General features: G+C 44.3%; 1 protein-coding gene across 1 annotated transcript in view; it reads left to right on the forward strand.

Moving 5' to 3' along the window:
- The first annotated feature begins 937 nt into the window (after window positions 1-937).
- The window catches only part of LOC129698045 (protocadherin Fat 4-like), a 36,155-nt gene continuing 18,951 nt past the window's right edge, over window positions 938-18,141 (forward strand). Inside the window, exons 1-4 of the mRNA XM_055636884.1 lie at window positions 938-1,312; window positions 9,527-9,651; window positions 13,607-13,827; window positions 14,855-15,101. Coding sequence (XP_055492859.1) covers window positions 1,158-1,312; window positions 9,527-9,651; window positions 13,607-13,827; window positions 14,855-15,101 — 748 coding nt within the window. The 5' untranslated portion in view covers window positions 938-1,157. The remainder of the gene's footprint in view (window positions 1,313-9,526; window positions 9,652-13,606; window positions 13,828-14,854; window positions 15,102-18,141) is intronic.

Raw genomic sequence — 18,141 nt, forward strand, 5'->3', positions numbered from 1 at the left:
TCGCGGTGTCGCACGTAACCATGTGTCACCACGCAATTTAGCGTGCGACGCTAATGCATCAGCGTGCGTAGCCAATGTGTCAACGTGTGTACGCGATACGTCGCGCAGGTGGTGCGCGAGAATTTCGGTACACTACGAAATCCTGGAGCACCGCACGATACCGAGCGCCACTACATGCGATTCCACGCCTCACCATGCGCTATGCGCGGGTCACCCACGCGCCCCCACGTGTCAACCAATTTTCTACATGACGCCCTCTTAACACTATCGTACACAATAGGGACAATTTACAATTTTTACCAAAGCCAATTAACCTTCAAATCTTTGGAATGTGGGAGGGCAACTGGAGCACCCGGAGAAAACCCATGCGGTCACGGGGAGAACGCTCAAACTCCGTACAGATAGCACCCTTAGTCAGGATCGAACCTGGGTTTCTAGCGCTGCTCTAAGGTAGAAACTCTCCTGCTACGCCACAGTGACACCTATGGACAAAGCACTAACAGGGTGATCAATGGTCTGCGTGGACTCAGTGGGCCAAAGGGCCTTTCTGCGCTGTACCTCTAAACTAAAACAAAACTAGTGTGAATAGATGATCCATGCTGTGGGGTGGAAGATTGCAACCTTCACGTGGTCTGCCCTGTTTCGACTAATACAATCAACTCGACGTGCATAAACGGAAGATCAAATAGAACAAGTTGTCCAACAACTTTAGGCTGTGCACGCTACATGAAAGAATGAAGAAGATCCATGCTGTATCTTTCAACCAATTCAATTATGGTTTCTGAAACTTGAGTTTAGAGTGTTCTATAAAAACGTGATGAGGAATTCAGTCCCCGAAGCAGCGTGTCTGGGGGTTGGGATTGCGATGGGGTGCCTCTTATTGAAGTGAGCAATGACCAGCTTGTTTTATTTTTGCTGTATATTGTAGGTCGGATCGCTAACTGTGGATAATTGTACCACCAATCAGCCGGAACAGTTCTGCTTTGTAAGCAACCCAGGCACAGGCACAGAAAGGTCTCAGTAATACCCTTTTGAAATAATATTTTTCTGACTAACCGGCCTCAGAAAATAATGCTAAGATTCATAGCTGTTTCTACAAACATAACACCCTCTTCGTTTGTCCTGCTCTTAGAACACTGGATTTGGATAACAATAACATGGTATTTGGAGGAATCAAATCAATTGACCCAATCCTCCTTCGCCCAGGTCATGTAAAAACAGATGACTTTATTGGTTGCATCAAGGAAGTTAAACTGAACAATATTCCTGTGAAAATTGCTGAGGCCCTGTCTTCAAGTAACATCCTAACCAGGTACAGTGTTTCATTAATTTTAGATTAGATTAGATTCGTTTATTGTCATTCAGACCTTTCGGCCTGAACGAAATTCTGTTTCCCTGCAGTCATCGTATATTAATTATATGCTGCCGTGTCATTGTATATTAATTATATTATGAGCAAGCTCGTTTAGAGCATATTATTGGAGCACAGAAGGATGAATATAGAAGTTTTCTCATTACATTATGGTTGTACAAAATGTTGTTGAAGCCGCATTTGGTGTATTGTGTACAGTTTTGGTCACCTTGTATGTATTTGGAAGTATGTCCTGAAGTTGGAAAGGGTGCGGAGAAGATTTACGAGGATGTTGCTAGAACTCGACAGCCATAGGGAGAAATTGGACAAGTTCGGACTTTATTCTTTGGCGTGCAGGATGATGAGGAGTGATCTTATAAAGGTGGATGAGATCATGAGGGCAATATAGATAGAGTGAATACACAATCTTTTAGCCAGAATAGGGGAATCAAGAACCAGGGGACATAGCTTTATGGTGGAGGTGAAAGATTTCAAATGAACTTGAGGGGAAACTCTTTCACAGAGGGTGTTGGGTATATTGAAGGAGCTGTCAGAGGAGGTAGTTGAGGCAAGTACTATAATAACACTTAAAAGAAGGATTTAAAAAAATGCTGTAGTGCCTGCCTCAACTACCTTCCCTGACAGATAGAAAACATTACCTATCCATGTTCTTCATAGATGCTGCCTGACCAGCTGAGTTACTCCAGCGTTTTACTTCTTTTTGTAAATGAAATTCCATTGGAAAAAATACTGAAGCCTTAGAGCTGTTTTTAGTGCCTTTCTGTGAAAAGTATTATGGGCCTGTCCCACTTACGCGACTTTTTAGGCAACTACAGAAGATCGCCACGGAGATTGCCGGGGTGTCGCCTGCATGGTGGTGACTAGTTCCCGCATTCTCGTAACCAGTCGCGGCTTCATTCCGGTCGCCGCTAATTTTTCAACAGGTTGAAAGATTTGCGGAGACCAGAATTTTGGCACCATGGAGAGTAGCGAGAATTCTCGTGACGTAGGTGCAGCACTAGTTGGTCGCCAGGAGGTCGTAGGTGGTCGCTGGTGCTGACTGTTGAATTTATACAGACAAATAAACAAACAGTAAATGTGCCAAGTCGAGATTGATGCCCCCAAGACTATGTAAGTCAGAGCCTATTTGGAGGTTGTAGTGTTTAATACCCTGATGGTTGTAGGCAAGAAGCTGCTCCTGAACCAGGCTCCTATACCTTCTTCCCGATGGCAGGAGTGAAATGGGTGCATGGCCAGTGTGGTGTGGGTGTCTGACATGAACGTTGAGAGAATGGAAACATTTCATGTTTGCAAGAGGATCTGGGTTATTAAGAAGAGCCCTCATGTGTACAGGACGGAGGTCATTGATTGCGCTTGAGGGAAGCCATAATGCTGGCTGCCTCTCCTCTGAAATTAAAGCGATTGAAGACAGTTTTCCTTGAGCAGAGTGCCTGGCTGACCTCTGTGATGCAGCAATGCAGGAGACATGGCAACAAGACTGCTGCAGGCACTTGGAACGATGCTGATGTGAATAAACTTAGTCAATGTGACCTTATCCCTCTCCGCAGAGAGTACGACCGACCCACAGAATGTTTAGTTCACAGCATGGAAACAGGCCCTTTTGACCATCAATCACCTGTTCACACCAGTACCATGTTATCCCACTTTCTCATCCTCTTCCTACATACTAGGGGCAATTTACCGAGGACCCATTAACATATAAACATAGAAAATAGGTGCAGGAGCAGGCCATTTGGCCCTTCGAGCCAGCAACACCATTCATTATGATCAATTCGATTAACCTACAAACCTGCACACCTTTGGGATGTGGAAGGAAACCAGAGCACCCGGAGGAAACCCACACGGTCACAGGGAGAACGTGCAAACTCCACACAGATAGCACCCGAGGTCATGATTGAACCCGAGTCTCTGGCGCAGTTAGGCAGCAGCTCTACCAGCTGCGTCACTGTGCCACCCAATGTTATTTGTAACAGTGGTGATTATGGGGGCTGACCAAAATATTATCAGCTGCAGGTGCGATCAAATGTATCTGCAGTCATAATCAAATTGGAAATGTCCAGTGGACTATTATGGTTTGGTTACCTAGTATTCCTGTTTATTAATTTATTGCATTATTGATTATTATATATATATTTGTGTGTTATTACATGAGTGGACTTGTAAACCTGCAGCAAGTAAGAATTTCCTTATTCTGTTCACTGTACGTATAAGAGGGACAGCACAGTGGCACCGCTGGTAGAACCACTGCCTCACAGTGCCAGAGAACCAGGTTCGATCCAGACTTTGTGTGCTGTCTGTGTGGAGTTTGTACGTTCTCCCTGTGACCGTGTCGGTTTCCTTCGATGCTCCAGGGTCCTCCCACATCCTAAAGATGTGCGGGTTTGTAGGCTGAGTCTGAAAAAGGGACCCAACCTGCAACATCACCTCATCAAGTTCTCCAGAGATGCTGCCTGACCTGCTGAGTTGCTCCTGCATTTAGAGTCATACAGTCCCACGTGCCTGAATTTGGTCCATATCCCCCTAAACTCTAGAGTCCTTTTGTGTCCTTTGTGTAAACCCACATCTGCAGTTCCTTGTTTCTACAGGTTTGTAGGTTAATTGGCCTCTGTAAATTGCCCCTAGAGTGTGTAGATGGGACAGTGGGATAACGTAGAACTAGTGTGAAACGGTGATGGAAGGTCAGTCGGTCGGTGTGGTCTCAGTGGGCTAAAGGGCCATGCTGTCTCATTCAATCAATCTATCAATTAGAGACACTTGACCTCTTATCTGCCTCCTGTCCAGATATTCCTATCCTGGCTTTGTAATTGCACTGCACTGAAAGAAACTCATCTTTGCAATCCATATTCCAGGTCATTCCTTTGAATTGAATTGTGCACCCACCCTATGTTTCTCTCACTCGCTCCTGGACCTTTGAATATTAACGATGAGTCAACCCAAAAATGTGAACATTTTTATGTTCGGGTGGGATTGCAACAGCCTTTAATGGTTTATACATAATTTAGAACAGTTGGAAGATTGGTCCCAAAGTGTATTGAAGTATTGCGTTGTAAGCATGTACGTCACTCAGCAGTAGTAGTGCAGATAAAATGTTTTAAACCCTAGTCCCCAGCAGACAGTTCTTCCACACAACTTCTCAACTCTCCTTGCTTTAGATTTCTGTTGGGAGATGTTCACAGACGTTCTCTCATATGAGACTCTTTCATTTGCTTTTTGATCTGTTTCTATCTACAGCAGCACTGTCTTTTTACAGGCTTTCAATCTCTTCCCAATCTGAGCATCATGCAATTCATACAATCTTGTCCTTGTCTGCTTTTTCCTCAGCCATAAATTACCAGTGCTATCTGTTTGATCCACCCTCAGACTGCCTGTGGACAAAATTCCTTTACTTTTTATAATATCTCACTGCAAACCTAGAATCATGTCCAGAGGGTAGTCCAAGTCTGTGTGTGGCATGGAAGCGCATTTCTTGACAATTCTGACCATTACAGGAAGGATGTGGTGTCTTTGGACAAGGTGCAAAATAGGAGGGTAGATTGGAGGGTATTAGATGTAAGGTGACGTTGGACAGACTTGGATTGTTTTCTCAGGAGTATCAGAGGTTGAGGGGGGACCTGATAGAAGCATACAAAATGATGTGAGGGACAGATAGGTTAGGCAGTCAGAACCATTTTCCCAGGTTGAAAATGTCAAAGACTAGAGGGCGTAGTTTTATGCTGAAAGGGACAAAGTTTAAAGGAGATTAGCTGGGTAAATTGGTTTGCACAGAGTGGTTAGTGCCTGGAACGCACTGCCAGGGGAGGCAGATACAATAGTGGTGTTTAAGAAGCTTTTAGAAAGGCATATGGATATGCATGGAATGGAGGGATATGGATCATGTGTAGGCAGAGGAGATTAGTTTAACATTGCATTATGTTCAGCACAGACATTGTATACCAAAGGGCCGCTTCCTGTGCTGTGTTATTTATTAGTGTGTAGGGCCTGTTTGGTTCTGGTTAACTGGAAATGTCAAAGACTAGAGGTCATAGGTTTAAGGTGAGAGTGGCAACATGTAAAGGAGATGTACGGGGCAGGTTCTTTACACAGCGAGTGGTGGGTGCTTGAATATGCTGCCAGGGGTGGTGGTGAAGGCAGATGTGATAGTGGCATTTAAGCAGCTTTTAGAGGGGCATATGGATATGCAGGAAATGGAGGGATATAGATCATGTGGAGAAAGAGATTAGTTTAACTTGGCACAATTTTTGGCATGGACATTGTGGGCGAGAGGGTTTGTTCCTGAGTTGTACTGTTTTATTAGTGTGTAAGGCCTGTTTAGCCTAGAATGTCACCCATTTGTCCTTTAAAGAGTCACAGTCAGTCATACAACGTGGAAAGAGGCCCCTTTGATCCAACTTGACCATGTCGACCAACATGCCCCATCTACACTAGTCCCAAATGGTTGCATTTGGCCTATATCCCTCTAAACCCATCCTATCCATATACCTGTCTAAATGTTTCTTAAACTTTGTGATAGTCCCTGCCTCAACTACCTCCTCCGGCAGCTTGTTCCATATACCCACCATCCGTTGTGTAAAAATGTTACCCTTCATGTTCCTCACCTTAAACCCATGTCCCCCGATTCTCACTTCACCAAATCTGGGAAAAGACTGTGCATTTACCTATCTATTCCTCTGATGATTTTATACACCTCTATAAGATTACCCCCCATCCTCCTGCGCCCCAAGGAACAAAGTCCTAGCCTGCTCAGTCTGTCCCTACAGCTCAGGTCCTCGTGTCCTGGCAACATGCTTATAAATCTTCTTGGAAACACCTTGGGGAATGTTTCCATGACATCCTTGTATAATCAAAATTATATACAGCCCAGATAAGACCAAAGAAAGAGATACGGCAGTTTAATTACAATTATTGGGGCCTTTGCTATTCCAGCTTTCCAATGAGGTGTGTAATCAGTAGCAAAACCTGACATTGGAGGTCAAGCTCTTCTCCTTGAATGCCGATTATGTAAATATTATTCAGAAAATCTCAAAACCAAACAAAAACTAAATTAACATAATTTTTTTTTAAATTCTCCAATTTGTTATTATTTAATAACAAAACATGAGAGAGAGAACGTTTTTGGTGATTTGGTGATTTCTTGATAATTAGATAAATATTAATTGTTCAGTAATAGCAAATTAATTCTAGACAGGTGAAGGGCTGTGCATTTCTATTTCACTTATTTTAGCTATGAATATTAACTGTGAAATCCTGCATTGTTACAAAGAAACTGTTTCAGACAAACTGCTTTTATTACTGGAGGCACAAGGTACTGCAGATGCTGGTTAACAAAAAAATGTGCAGTTATAGAGGCTGAGAATAATTAGATTACAAAAGGACACAGAGAACATGGATAGGCGATATTTCAAGTTGCGACCCTTTTTCAGAAGGAATCTGACCTGAAACGTCACCTATCCATGTTCTCCAGAGATGCTACCTGACTCACTATTTCAGCATGTTATGTCTTATTTTTTGCTTTTCTTACACTGATGTGCCTGAACTAATGTAAAGGATGTGATTTTCATAGTAATTGTAATTGCTTTTGGTATTTATAATATTTTTGTTCGCTTTGTGATACATGTTGTTCTATACACTCGATTTTTGCAATCCAGCGTAATAACTAAATTGGCACAGTGCCACTAATGAACCCGGTTAGTTAATAGAAATTATAAGAACCATTATCTCTGAGATACATTTCTCAGAAGAATGTGGGAGAAATTGGTGAGAACTGGGATGAGGGGAAGCATAGGAAAGTAAGAGGGTGAGTAGGTGTTACCTAAAATTGGAGAATTCAAGTTGGATTGTTAGCTACCCAAGAAGACTTTGAAGTGCTGTTCCTCCAGTTTGCATGTGGCCTCACTCTGACAATGGAGGAGGCCCAGGACAGAAAGGTTGGTACAGTAAAGCCTTGTTTTAACGGATTCCATTATAACAGATTTCAGATCTGGATTTTATAGAGGTGTATAAAATCATGAGAGGACGCACAGAGACGCTTGCCTAGAGTGGGGGGATTAGGGCATAGGTTTAAGGTGAAAGGGGAATGCTTTCATAGGAATCTGAGGGGTAGAGTGAAACGCTTTTTTGTTGCATGCTATCCAGTCAGCGGAAAGTCTGATTACATGATTACAATCAAGTGTTCAATTCTACTTGCAATAGAATGCTGAACGTTGTTGCGAAGATAGATGGGATTGTTTTATTACTTATTTCCAGTCCTCTCCCTGCCAGCCTCTATGTTGTTCTTGGCAGCATGCCCTGGCACTTGTTTCCATTCCTGCCTTTTCATGTCTGTGCTGACTATAGGATAGCTGACAAAATAAACCCGTCTCCAACAACGTCAAAAGAAAAGGAAAACTAAAGAACTCCCACTCTTCCAGACATTTGCCGATGATTGATGTGTTTTGTTCTCCTGGATGGGTGTTGCCTATTGGAATGCATTTCCAGTGGTGAGCATTCAATGCCAGAGGTTAAGGGGAGACCTGATAGAAACGTATAAAATTATGAGGAACACAGATAGGGTAGACAGTCGATACTCTGTTGCCTGTGAGACAGAGATAGCAAAAGGCGTAGAGAGATGTCAGAGATAGCCTTCGAGAATTTGAGGGCAGGGTGGAAGTTCGTTGTAAGGTGATGAAATCAACAAGTTCAGCACAGTGGCACAGCGGTAGCGTTGCTGCCTCACAGCACCAGAGACCCTGGTTTGATCCTGACTACAGGTTCTGTCTGTACAGAGTTTGTACATTCTCCCTGTGACCATGTGGGTTTCCTCCAGGTGCTCTGGGTTTCTCCCACATTCCAAAGATGTGCATGGTTGTAGATAAATTGTCTTCTGTAAATTGTCCCTAGTGTGGAGGATTGAACATAGGGAGAACATGGAGAAAGTAAAACTCCATACATACAGCACCCGTAGTCAAGATCGACAGCGGGTTTCTGGCGCTGTAAAGCAGCAACTCTACCGCTGTGCCACTGTTCCATCTTAAATAACAATATTTACATCACATGGGTATTTATACCAAATAAACGTGTGGATTTCCACCGGGTGCTCTGGTTTCCTCCCACATCCCAAAGACGTGCGGGTTTGTGAGTCAATTGCCTTTTGTAAATTGTCTTTGGTGTACAGGATAAAGAACTGGTGTAAGGGCGATCACTGGCCAGCGTGGACTTGGTGGGCAAAAAGAGCATCTCTAAACTAAACTAAAAAGACATATGGGTAGGAAAGGTTTCAAGGGATGGGGGCCAAACTTGGGCAAATAAGACCAGCTTAGATGGAGCATCTTGGCCAACACGGATGAGGGGCTGAAGAGCCTGTTTCTGCACTGTAAGACTCTATAACTAGATACGTCAAGAGTCAACAGTGTTTTACTGTCATATACACCAACAATATACCAATGACATTCTTACTTACAGCATCTTAACATGCCTGTAACTCAATACACACAGACTCTGTGTGTCTGACAAAACCGTATGAGGGGGAGAGGCAGTTGGGTCGAGGATATGCCAGTGGGGGGGGGAAGGGGTGGGTGGGCCGCGGGGGGGGGGGGGGGGGGGGGGGCGGAGTAGCCACCGAGAGCAAAGAGAGACCCAGTGAGGGGGAGTCACCAAGAACAAAGAGGGACCATCGTGATTCTAATGAGTATTTTTGTAACTTTCTCGGCACCAGATACGTGGTGACTCTCTGCCTACTTTGTGTATTGTATGCAATAACAAAGAATTTCACTGTACGTAGGTACATGTGATAATTAAGTATCATTGAATCATTGAATGATCTATGATCTGCAGATCATTCCAAGACTGAGCGTTGTAAACATAGAAACATAGAAAATAGGTGCAGGAGTAGGCCATTCGGCCCTTCCAGCCTGCACCGCCATTCAATATGATCATGGCTGATCATCCAACTCAGTATCCCGTACCTGCCTTCTCTCCATACCCCCTGATCTCCTTAGCCACAAGGGCCACATCTAACTCCCTCTTAAATATAGCCAATGAACTGGCCTCAACTACCTTCTGTGGCAGAGAATTCCAGAGACTCACCGCTCCCTGTGTGAAAAATGTTTTCCTCATCTCGGTCCTAAAAGATTTCCCCCTTATCCTTAAACTGTGACCCCTTTTTACATGTACCTACAGTTGCCCTCGTCTAGATGGAGCTTGTCAAGATAAAGCATGCCTCAGCGATGGAGTCTGCCTTGGCTCTTGGTCTTACTACTTGTGTCAATCTCCCGAAGGCTTTACTGGAGCAAATTGTGGAAAAGGTATGTGACTTTCCCAACCATTCCAGGATTAATATTAAAACCAGCCCAGTGGAACAAAAAACAATTGATTCGAATTAATGTACAATGTCGTGTAACATTGAACATATTCTCTTTCCATTATTCTGTATTACAGGTAAGGAAACAATGGAAAAGTGGATATCAGCAGGAAGAATCCAATCTACTTGTCAAAAAAAAAAAGTTTTTTAAATGTAAAGAAGCGATGATATTTTAATGGAGCAATAATGCAGTTAATTTCATGTGAATGTAAGAACTGATATTATGTGGGAATGTTCCCAAGTCATAGGAGCAGAATTAGGCCATTGGGTTCTCCATGTGACCACGTGGGTTTCCTCCAGGTGCTGTGGTTTCCACCAACATCCCAAAGATGTGCAGGTTTGTAGGTTAATTGTAGGGTCCCTGTGTGTAGGGAGTGGATGAGATAGTGGGATAACATTGAACTAGTGTGAACGGGTGATCGATGGTTGGCGTGGACTTGATGGGCCAAAGAGCCTGTTTCCAGGCTTTGTCTCTGCTGCAGTGGTTTTGCAGGGTAATCGCTCTACAAAGCTCTAGTGCACTGGGCATGAACGGAATGGAGAGGAGAAGAGTCATCAAGAAGACCACAGAGGCAGCGGAGAAGACCTCGAGATGGCTCTGGATCAGGAGAGGAGGTCAATGGGGAGGAACGAATGCCACCTGAACACAAGTCGTGGTCTGATCAACCACGGCTGGGTCGCCTGGGCGAGGGTGTCTGATGTTGAAAGACCCGAAACACCCAATGACCCCAGGTTATATCACAGATGATATGTTCAGGAGCATTAATAGATGTATTTTTATCAACTACCAACATCCCAAAGACGTGCATGTTTGTAGGTTAATTGTAGGTTCTCTAAAAAATGCCCCCGTATGTAGGGAGTGGATGAGAAAGTGGGATAACGTTGAACTGGTGTGAACGGGTGATCGATGGTTGGCGCGGACTTGATGGGCCAAAGCGCCTGTTTCTAGTCTTTGTCTCTAAAATAAACTCTGAAGAGTCAGGTACTTAGTGTGCACTTCCTGAAAAGAAATTGCCTTAATCTCTGGCATTTGTTCCAAACACCTGCCTTTCAAAAACCCTTCTTGCCTGTGTACACCTGCCACTCTTTGTCTTTATCTCTTGGAATGGAATGAAGAAGGGACTCAACCCGAAACATCACTATCCATTTCCTCCACAGATGCCGCCTGAACCACTGAGTTCCTCTAACACCTTGTGTTTTACTCTTGGAAAATAATCCTCTTTTAATTATGGTGTCGTCCGTACCTGCAAAATGTTTGCACCTTTGGCTGTAAATAATCACCCTATAGGATTAGATTATAAAATAATAATTCAGGCAGGGCCTCGGAGCGTAACCGCCAAATCAAAATTGAATTATAGATCCGAGGAAATAAAACTGGCTCATATTTGTGTTCTTTGTTAAGTTTTTGACTGTACAGTGTCCTTTTAAGGCTTGCTTGCCAAGGCTGTAAACAACAAATATGACCTCAAGAATGCCTTGTGAAAGGTTTGGAAAGTTTGCTTGAACATTCAGCCAGGAAGTACGCCTGTAAATTATTAACCTTTGTGCGAACGCGTCTTGTGGGCAGGAAATATCAGTGGGATGATCAATAGCCCAGCCCAAATCCTTTTCCTGTTCAACAGACAGTACTTCACGCAATCATTTCCCATGTTTGTCACTTCACGTTTATTCTCCAAATATCAACTCACCATTTTGTTTATTCCATCCACCTAATTGGTCCGAATCGGTCTCTAATTTGTTCTTGACATTCTCCTTGTCCAACTAGCACGTCATTGAGAGAGACACAAGGAATTTGCAGTGCTGGTTTACAAAAACTAGTGCTGGAGTAACTCAGCAGGTTCTGTGGAGCACATGGATAGGAGATGCTTTGGGGCGCTTTGGGTCGGAACCGTTCTTTGGATTGATTGTAGTCGGGGGGGGGGGGGGGGGGAGATAAAAAAGAAGTGGGGGTGGGATAAACCCTGGCAAGTGATAGGTTGATGGACATAAAGGGCTAGATGGGGGTGGAGGAACTGGTTGGAAAAGGCCAAAACCTACACCTACTTTCAACCTGAAGAATGGTTCCAACCCTAAACGCCACCCATCTTTGTTCTCCAGAGATGCTGTTTGACCCGTTGAGTTACTCCGGCATTCTGTGTCTATCTTTAGTATAAACCAGCGACTGTAGTTCCTACTCAGGTGATGGGTGGATACAGGTGAGGTTGGGTTTGATTGGCAGATGGAAGGACAATGGTCAGAGATGTAAAGGTGACAAAAGGATGTCAGATAAGGACCAGAGAGGGATGAATTATAAAGCCTGTTGAGTTGAGTTTGAGTTTATTGTCACGTACCGACATACAGTGAAAAGCCCTTATTGCGTGCTAACCAGTCAGCGGAAAGACAATACATGATTACAATCGAACCATCCACGGTGTATAGATACATGATAACGGGAATAATGTTTAGTGCAAGGTAAAGCTAGTAAAGTCCGCGGCGGGGGGGATGTAGGAGAAAGGGGACAAGGGGAAGGGGAGTGGAGGATGGGGGAAAGAGGGGCATAGTGGGAGAAATGGGTGCACATTGCGGTGGTGGGTGGGCGATGGGCAGGAGGGGAGAGGAATCCCTTAGAGAGACAATGTTGAGCAGGGGAGTTGAACAGAGATCATTTTGCAGAAATTGGTACTCATTGTTTCTAACCCATATTAATAACTTTAACACTGAACTGAAATGTACAGCAGAATCAGGTGAGAGACTGTACAGGAACTGAACTTAGTGACACAAGAGAGTTGCAGCAGTAGAGTTGCTGCCATTCTGGTCTATGTCGCTATGGACGCGACATACGCCCGGGATCAATCCTGACTACAGGTGCCATCTGTAGGGAGTTTATACATGCTCCCTGTGCCATCTGTAGGGAGTTTATACATGCTCCCTGTGCCATCTGTAGGGAGTTTATACATGCTCCCTGTGCCATCTGTAGGGAGTTTATACATGCTCCCTGTGATCGCATGGATTTTCTCCAGACGCTACGGCCTCTTCTCACACCCCAGAGAAGTGCAGGTTGTAGGCTAATTGGCCATTAAATTGTCCTTGCCCTGTAAGATAAAATGAGTGTATGGAGTATTTGCTGGGCGGTACAGACTTGGTGGGCCGAAGGGCCTGTTTCCATGCTGTATCTCTAAACTAAACTAAACTAAACTAAACACAAGGTTGCTGAATTGCTGCAGATGCTGGAATCCCAAACAAAGTGAGTCATAGAATCATACAGCAGGGAAACAGGTCCTTCGGCCCGACTTGCCCATGCCGACCAAACTGCCCCAACTACACAAGTCACACTTGCCCGCGTTTGGCCCATAACCTTCTAAACCTTTCCTGTCCATGTACGTGTCCAAGGGCCTGTTTCCATGCAGTATGACTCTATGACCCGAGACTCTATGGTCTAGCGGTTAGGGTTCCTGGTTTATACTTAAGGCGAGGGAGGAAATTTCAGGTGAGGGCTGGGGGGATTTAATAGGAACCTGAGGGGTACCTTTTTTTACAATAAAGGGTGGTAGGTGTATGGAACAAGCTGCCAGAGGGGGTAGTTGAGGCACGTACTATCACAAGGTTTAAAAACATTTGTACAGGTACATGGATAGGAAAAGTTTAGAGGGATATGGGCCAAACATTGGCAGGTGGAACTAGTGTAGATGAGCATGATGGTCGGTGTGGGCAAGTAGGGCCAAAAGGCCTGTTTCCTCGCTGTATGACTATGTCTCTATGATAGGAAAGTATTAGAGGGATATGGGCTACGTGGGCAGGTGGGACTAGTGTGGGTGGGGCATATTGGTCGGCGTGGGAATGTTGGGCTGAAGGGCCTGTTTCAATGCTGGATGACTCTAACGGCCAAGATTATGACTTTAATTATCCGTCTTTTATTGCAGCTATTCTTGCATATACAGCAGTCTATCTCAATGGCCAGTCTCATCTTGCTTATTTCATTCAAGAAAATTATAAACGTGCCCAACTGCTGGGGAGCCAGAGAAGGAAAAGGAACCGACAAGGAATTGATGACTACCTCAGTATTGAAGTACACTTCAGAACACACTACTCGGAAGGAGTTCTCCTCCACCTCCAAGGGAACAAAACTCATGCCACTGTCAAGGTGATTTTTTTAATATGGTAATCAATAGAATAGTACTAAATAATAAATAATTTCCTGAGTGATGTTAATTGCAGTGAAGTCATTTTATGTGTACTAAGTGCTATCAAGGAGCCCTAAATTAATTTTGATTTCCTGTCTCCATACTGTAAAATCTATTTTCATGGACAACTAGCATAGATGGAGCATCTTGGTCAGCATGGGCATGTGAGCCCAATGACCTGTTTCCATGCATTATGACTCTATGACCGTGTATATTTAGTTCATATTTGCTGGTGTTGTTTTAGCAACCTAATGGGTTGACGCAGCAGTAGAGATGCTGCCTTACAGTGCGGGAAACCCCGGTTCGATCCTAACTACGGGTGACCTCTGTACGGAGTTTGCACGTTCTCCCTGTGACTGCGTGGGTTTTCTCTGGGTGCTCCGGTTTCCTCCCGCACTCCAAAGATGTGCAGGTTGGTAGGTTAATTGGCTTCTGTAAAATTGTAAAATTGTCCGTAGTGTGCAGGATAGTGCTACGGCGATTGCTAGTCGGCAAAGGACCTGTTCCCATGCTGTAGCTTTAAAGTCTAAAGATTGGGATGTAATCAGAGGATACAACAAGATATAGATCAGTCGCAGCTATGGACAGAAAAATGCAGATTGAGTTTAATCTGCGCAAGTGTGAAAAGTTGGCAACACCAGTGATGTTGGACACATCATAAGAGGTGACAAGTCAGTGGACAGTCGAAAGATAGAATACCTGGTTGAGTGGTGTCACAACAATAAACTCCCACTCAATGTCATCAAGACCAAAGATCTTGCCAATTTTTATAGGTGGGTCAATGGCAGCGAGATCAGCAGTTTCAAATTCAGCAGATAGGTTAATGGCATTTAAGAGACTTTTAGATAGGCACATGGATATGCAGGGAATGGAGTGTTAGGGAGATAAGAATTGGTCTTGGCATTATGTTCGGCACGGCATTGTGGGCCAATGGGCCGGTTCCTGTGCTATACGGCTCCGTGTTCAATGTTCCATGTTTATTTTCAGATTTTGGAAGGAAGGATAATCTTCATTTCCAACGCTGGATCGGCAGGTTACACTAAAAATCATTTACCAGATATCTCCGTCTCCGATGGCGCTTGGCACACATTCAAATTGGAGATCAGTACCATGGCCACCAGACTGATTCTTGATCAAAAGTACCAGGAAAACATCACTAATGGAGGGATCAATGTGGCCAGCTTTTCATTAGGACGGATACCACCATCACAGATTGATGATCTGAGTGAACCAGGTAAAATACTGCAGTTTTAATTTACAACCATGAACATGACAAGCTATGACCATCCAACATTTTTGTTGGATAAAAGCTGGCACATTGGGGCAGAGATAGAATTGCTGCCTCACAGCGCCAGAGACCCGGGTTTGATCCTGCCTACCTGTATGGAGTTTGCATGTTCTCCCTGTGACAGCATGGGTTTTCTCCGGGTGCTCCGGTTTCTTCCCACACTCCAAAGACGTACAGGTTTGTAGGTTAATTGGCATCGATAAAAAATTTCAGACTTGGTGGGCCAAAGGGCCTGTTTCTGCTATGCATCTCTAAAGTCTAAAGTCTAAATATTTTATCAACATGTTAATTGAAATGACTGAATGCGGCAGCACAGTGGCACAGCTGGTAGAGCCACTGCCTCACAGCACAAGTAACCCAGGTTCGATCCTAACCAGGTGGGACTAGTAAAGATGGGGCATCTTGGTTGAAATTGGCAAATTGGGTGAAGTGCCCTTTTCTGTGCTGTGTAACTCTATGACCATCTTCTTCTTCTTCTTTCGTGTGGCGTGCACAGCCTAACGTTGTTGGACAACTTGTTCTATTTGATCTTCCGTTTGTGCACGTCGAGTTGATTGCATTAGTCGAAGCAGGGCGGACCACGTGAAGGTTGCAATCTTCCACCCCTATGACCATCATACCTACCTACCACTTTCAGGGAACTATGTACTTGTACTACACATGCCTATCAACTCTACCGTGATTTCCGTACCACCCCACCATCCAATAAGCCTATGCACCAGCGGGTTCTTATGGAGTGTGGGTGGAAATGTGGATTGTCCAGAGAAACCCATGTGGTCACAGGGAGGATGTGCAAATCACACACAGACTGCACCAGAGGTCAGCAATGTGTCCCAGTCCCTGAAGCTATGTTAGCAAGATAATTTGCTGCACAGCGGAGCCTCCTCTGAGACAATGCCACCACCGACACATTAAACATGATTCATATGGTTGGCAATAGCCTTTCCTTGGAAAATTATAAAACCAAATAAACTTTTCCAATCGATCCCACATATTGAAATACCTATACTAGTGTAGTTTTAGTTTAGTTTAGTTTTGAGATACAGCACAGAAACAGGCCCTTTGGCCCACCAAATCCGCGCTGAGCAGCGATCGATGTATCCTAGCGCTATCCTACACACTAGGGACAATTTACAGAAGCCAATTAACCCACAAACCTGTACACCTTTGTAGTGTGAGAGGGAATTACTGACAGTGCCCAAGGTCAGGATCGAACCCGGGTCTCTGGCGCTGTGAGGCAGCAGCTCTACCAGTTGTGCCACTGTGCCGTCTTTTACCATTTTAATTATTAAACAAGCATGTGGATCAAACACACTGCAGCAGAGGGAACAAAATCAAATAGCAGATGCTGGAAATTTGAAACAATGACTGAAAATCTTAGAAATTATTTAGCTGAACAGTCAGAAAATGTAATAGATTATGTCTTACATTTCATGTGAGTCAGCAAAACATAGTCTGGTTGCAAGTAAGAAATAGATCAAAGCTCACCGCTCCAGTGTGATTTTGCTTGAACCATCCTATTCTTAAGGGGTTGGACAGGCCAGATGCAGGAAGATTGTTCCCGATGTTGGGGAAGTCCAGGACAAGGGGTCACAGCTTAAGGATAAGGGGGAAATCCTTTAAAACCGAGATGAGAAGAACTTTTTTCACACAGAGAGTGGTGAATCTCTGGAACTCTATGCCACAGAGGGTAGTTGAGGCCAGTTCATTGGCTATATTTAAGAGGGAGTTAGATGTAGCCCTTGTGGCTAAGGGGATCAGGGGGTATGGAGAGAAGGCAGGTACGGGATTTGAGTTGGATGTCAGCAAATCATATTCTGGTTGCAAGCTCGAAGGGCCGAATGGATCACTCCTCACCATTTCTATGTTTCTATGCTTGAACCATCCATTACTGCATGCAATTAATAGCACTTAACATTTGATTTGGAAATCCAATGTTCTTTGGAAATAAATACATGTGTAAACTACACAGGTTTTGCTGATGTCAAAATGCTTATTCCTCCAGCTTTTTATATTTGTATAAAATAGTAGAGGACTTTCACTTCATAACTGAGCATTTTGTATGCACCTGTATGGGCAGCACAGTGGCACCACTTGTAGAGCTGCTGCCTCACAGGCCCCAGAGACCTGGGTCCAATCCACAGCTGCTGTCTGTGTGGAGTTTGTACGTTCTCCCTGTGACCACGTGTGTTTCCTCTGCATTCCCATCCCAAAGCTCTGTGAGTTTGCAGGTTAAATGGCCGCTGGAAGTTGCTCCTAGTATGTAGGGAGTGGGTGAGGAAGTGGGATAACATAGAGTTGGTGTGATCAATGGTCAGCATGGATTCAGTGGGCAAAAGGGCTTGTTTCTATGCTGTATCTCTAAACTAAACTAAATGCAATAACATTTTAGGAGAAAGTTACCATGCAAAACTTGAAGTCTAATATTTTCATTCCAGTTTAGTTTAGTTTTGAGGTACAGAGTGGAAACAAGCACTTCAGCCCATTGAGTCCATGCCGATAATCGTTCACCTGTACAATAATTCCATCATAAACGTTCGGGAGATATTACAGAAGCCAATTAACATACAAGTCTTTGGAGTGTGGAAGAAAAACGGAGCACCTGGAGAAAACCCATGTGGTCACAGGGAGAACGTATAAACTCCATGCAGACAGCACCCATAGTCAGGATTGTACCGGGATCTCTGGCGCTGTAAGGCAACAACTCTACCGCTATGCCACTGTGTCGCCCTCGCTCTTCCAAGCAACTGATTCAGAAACAACAAGAGGCATCCAGACATGGGGAGTAGGGTTCAATGGCACGCACAAGCATGGCCTGATGCTGCTCACACTTTCAATGGACTGTCCAAACAGGCAGAAGCAATCCTTCACTGCAGCTGTTACTTCAAGCAGAGGAACAGGGAACTGCAGGTGCTGGTTTACAAAAAAAGTGCAGGAGTCATAAGACCATAAGACATATGAATTTGGCAATTCGGCCCATTGAATC

Source organism: Leucoraja erinacea, chromosome 6 (assembly GCF_028641065.1).
Source record: "Leucoraja erinacea ecotype New England chromosome 6, Leri_hhj_1, whole genome shotgun sequence".
NCBI lineage: Eukaryota > Metazoa > Chordata > Chondrichthyes > Rajiformes > Rajidae > Leucoraja > Leucoraja erinaceus.